We start from the raw sequence: 3,632 nt of genomic DNA, 5'->3' as shown, positions 1-3,632 counted from the left end.
AGGACAAGGCCCAGAGGCACAAGGCTGGGGTTCTGTTTCTAAGGCCTCTGGGGCTGATTGCCTGGGGCATCTGCCATGTTTTTCTGGGCTTCCTGTTGGCAGGATGGCCTCATTGGGCAGAAAGTGCTGAAGATTATGGCCAATCTCTCTGGATGATCAGGGAGATGATGATGTGACTTGCAGTTGGCTTGGATTTGAGTGACTGGGGTGCTGTGCAAGGTCACCAGCCTCACTTTCTCCTCCCGAGCCATCCGGGTCCAGTGACCAGATATTCATCAGGAGGACTGGAGATGGCCCAGGGTGCAATGGGAACTAAGTCCTTTTCACTTAGTCACTTAGAGTGAGTTAATATTCATTCAGTGAATAGACCTCTCTAAGAAGTATCAACATGGAGGAAAAGACAATCCACACCCAGAGAAAGAAATACAGTCTGAATGCAGATTGAAGCAGACTCCTTGCTCTCTTTTTCCATATGTTTTTTTCTTCTTCCTTGTTATTATCTACTATAATTCTTCTTTATAACTTGACTCATGTTTAATGTGAAGGTATATGTAGAATCTGTATCAGCTTACATGGTGCCAAGGAAGGGGGGAGAACATTTGGAACTTAAAAACTTGTGGAACAGAATGTTGTAATCTAGTAGTAAATAAATTAAAAATAAATGTAAAAAAAATAACGATGTTTTTAAATGCACAAAATAAAATGCAAAGAATTACAAACAAACAAAAAAAGTGAGTCAAGGGAGGGCCTCTTTAATTAGGAAAAAAAGGAAAAAAAAATCAAGCTGGGAGGGAAAGACCCAAAGAGAAACAGTTAGCATAGACATTTACTCTAGGTCAGGAGGGCAGGGACCTATTGTAGTCCAGTATGAGCTTCAGAGTCAACTGGGTTTAAGGTTTTGTGAAAGAAGGAAGGGGCCTAGATCTCCACCACCTCTTCTGGAAGGGAGCCTCAGGGAGCATCTCACTGTCTACACCTGACAGGCCAGCCTCGGTTGAGGTGGCAATAACAAGAGACCCCAAGTTAAGTGGGCAGCTTCTGGCCATCAGAAGGAGGAGAAGAGAGATGGAAAGGATGAGCTGTTACCCAGCAAGCTGGGTCCCCTGGCAGTAGACGTCTGGTCTGACTTAAGTGGAGAGTGGCTGCCTCCTATGAGAAGTCCCAGCTTTTTTCCAGTTGAGCTCAATCATTGACTCCTATAAGAGGTTTTTCCTGTTCCCCATCCCCCACATACTGTACCTGCTCCTCCCCCTCCTCCCAAAATTGACTTGTATTTCTTTCTGCATTCTCCATTTTCTTCTGTGTAAGTGTCCTCCCACCCTCTAGAACATCAGCTTCTTGAGGGCAGTCCAGAGCTGCTTTACTGGTGTTTGTGCTTTCCCAGAACTAATTGCAGGATTTTATAAATGCTCCTTGACCAATGGGTGAATTTTGTATGCTTCTGAACAGTAGGGAGCTACTGAAGACTTTTGAGGTGCAGAGTGACATTGGGCTACACAGCAGGCCTGAGGTGTGGAGCTCAATTAGGAGGCCATGAAAGCAGTGAGGTCAGAGGCAGTGAGGACTGGAGGCTAAGTGAGAAATGTTGCAAGGATAGAATGGACAAGTCTAAGGGAGCAGGACAAGGCAAGGAGACCCTCTGAGAAGAGGAAAGAAGGCTTGGCAAGAAATATCATGCCTTCCATTGGGACGGTGAGTTTGAAGCTCCCCGGGCTTATCCCATGACAGCAGCTCGGTAGCCAGAGTTTGGTGCTGACTCAGTAGGTCAGGAAGTCATCAGCTTAGAGATGATCATCAGAACCATAGTAATGGAAGAGATGGGCAGGATAGAGCCATGCCCTTGTCCCCCAGCCACTCTGAGGGGACCCAAGCTCAGTGGCCAAGGAGGAGCAGACAGGTGGGGGGAGGTGAGTCACCAGCTGCAGAGGTCACCCCAGTTAGGAGGAGCCCCAGCAGCTCACAAAGCATCTCCTACATCCTAGAAGTAATCATGAGCCAAGTGGAGGAAGGACCCTCATGGATAGAATCCCAGGTTCTTGAGCATTTCGGTGTCACCGTAGTCACACTACAAGAATTAGACTGTTTGTTCCAAGACATTTTAGAAGCTGGGCCTGTTGGTGTGAGGTGGGTGAGGACAAGGCCCAGAGGCACAAGGCTGGGGTTCTGTTTCTAAGGCCTGTGGGGCTGATTGCCTGGGGCATCTGCCATGTTTTTCTGAGCTTCCTGTTGGCAGGATGGCTCTGTTGGGCAGAAAGTGCTGAAGATTATGGCCATCTCTCTGCATGAAAAGGGAGACCTTGGTTTTGAAACTCAAATAGGCAGCACTACTTTGATATCCTTTGGGTCAGATGTCAGTTGGGATATATCAGTCCTCATCTAGCCTCTTGTCCTTGCACTTCCAGGAGGAGCCCCGGCTGGATGTCTTGATCAACAATGCAGGGGTCTTCCAGTGCCCATACATGAAGACAGAAGATGGCTTCGAGATGCAGTTTGGGGTGAATCACCTGGGCCACTTCTTGCTTACTAACCTGCTTCTTGACCGCCTTAAAGACTCAGCCCCCAGCAGGATTGTGGTGGTTTCTTCCAAACTTTACAAATATGGAGAAATCAAATTTGAGGATTTGAATAGTGAGCTAAACTATAATAAAAGTTTCTGTTATAGTCAGAGTAAGTTGGCAAATATTCTCTTTACCAGAGAACTAGCCCGCCGCCTAGAAGGCACAAATGTTACTGTAAATGTCCTTCATCCCGGGATTGTCCGAACCAACCTGGGGAGGCACATAAACATTCCCCTCCTGGTCAAGCCACTTTTCAATCTAGTGTCCTGGGCTTTTTTCAAAACCCCTGCAGAAGGAGCCCAAACTTCGGTCTACTTGGCCTCATCAGCAGAGGTGGAGGGTGTGTCAGGGAAGTACTTTGGAGATTGCAAAGAGGAGGACCTCTTGCCCAAAGCTATGGACGACTCCGTGGCAAGAAAGCTCTGGGATATCAGTGAAGTGATGGTGGGCATATTGAAGTAGCTCTGGGGACTCTGAGGAGAGGCAGTGGCTGGTCCCGTGCAGCCAGGCCTTCTCTCAGGTACGGGCCAGTTGGGACTGTGACGCTTAGACACTGCATATGTTACATGGTCCTATTGATGTGAAAAAATAAATCATTGGAACCTTAAAAGGCTCCACTGTTGGCAGTCACAGCCAGGTCCTTGAGGCTGCAGAAACCCCTGGTCTCATTGCCCATAGACTAGTGGCTGTTTGTTGAGCTTTTAGCACAGCATGTACTTGAACTAAGAGCTGGGTAGTCGTGGCACTGCCGGGGTCCCTGAGCACCCACTGGGGTAGGACCCAGAATTGTTGTAATAAACACTGTTGACCAAACTTGCTGTTGTGTGCTTTCTGAATGATAAGCCTCCCTCCTCGGTGCCCAGCTCCCAGCTTCTAAATGGCCACCCTCCTAGGTAACAAGTAGAATTGATCCCCATGCTCCTGGAGAAAGAAACTGAGGCTTGGCGGGTCCTGGGTGCTGTCCTTGGGGCTTTCTCTACCTCCCCACATTGCTGCTTTGCTCTCACTTTAGAGCCCAGGTCATTTCATAGGACTGGCAGCATCAAAGTCCTCTGCTTTATTTTTTAAATGACT

The 3,632-nt window shown here is 47.9% G+C and overlaps 1 protein-coding gene across 2 annotated transcripts in view; it reads left to right on the top strand.

Moving 5' to 3' along the window:
• The window catches only part of RDH14 (retinol dehydrogenase 14), a 12,106-nt gene extending 8,735 nt beyond the window's left edge, over positions 1 to 3,371 (top strand). For both annotated transcript variants that reach the window (XM_069099338.1, XM_069099337.1), the window contains exon 2: positions 2,403 to 3,371. In XM_069099338.1, the coding sequence (XP_068955439.1) occupies positions 2,403 to 3,020 (618 nt within the window). In that variant the 3' untranslated portion in view covers positions 3,021 to 3,371. The remainder of the gene's footprint in view (positions 1 to 2,402) is intronic.
• The last annotated feature ends 261 nt before the right edge of the window (positions 3,372 to 3,632 follow it).

The sequence above is a fragment of the Petaurus breviceps genome, unplaced genomic scaffold (assembly GCF_028583685.1).
Source record: "Petaurus breviceps papuanus isolate PSGF00001 unplaced genomic scaffold, PetGlider_PUasm1.0 373, whole genome shotgun sequence".
NCBI lineage: Eukaryota > Metazoa > Chordata > Mammalia > Diprotodontia > Petauridae > Petaurus > Petaurus breviceps.
This window is presented reverse-complemented; position numbering and strand designations above follow the sequence as displayed.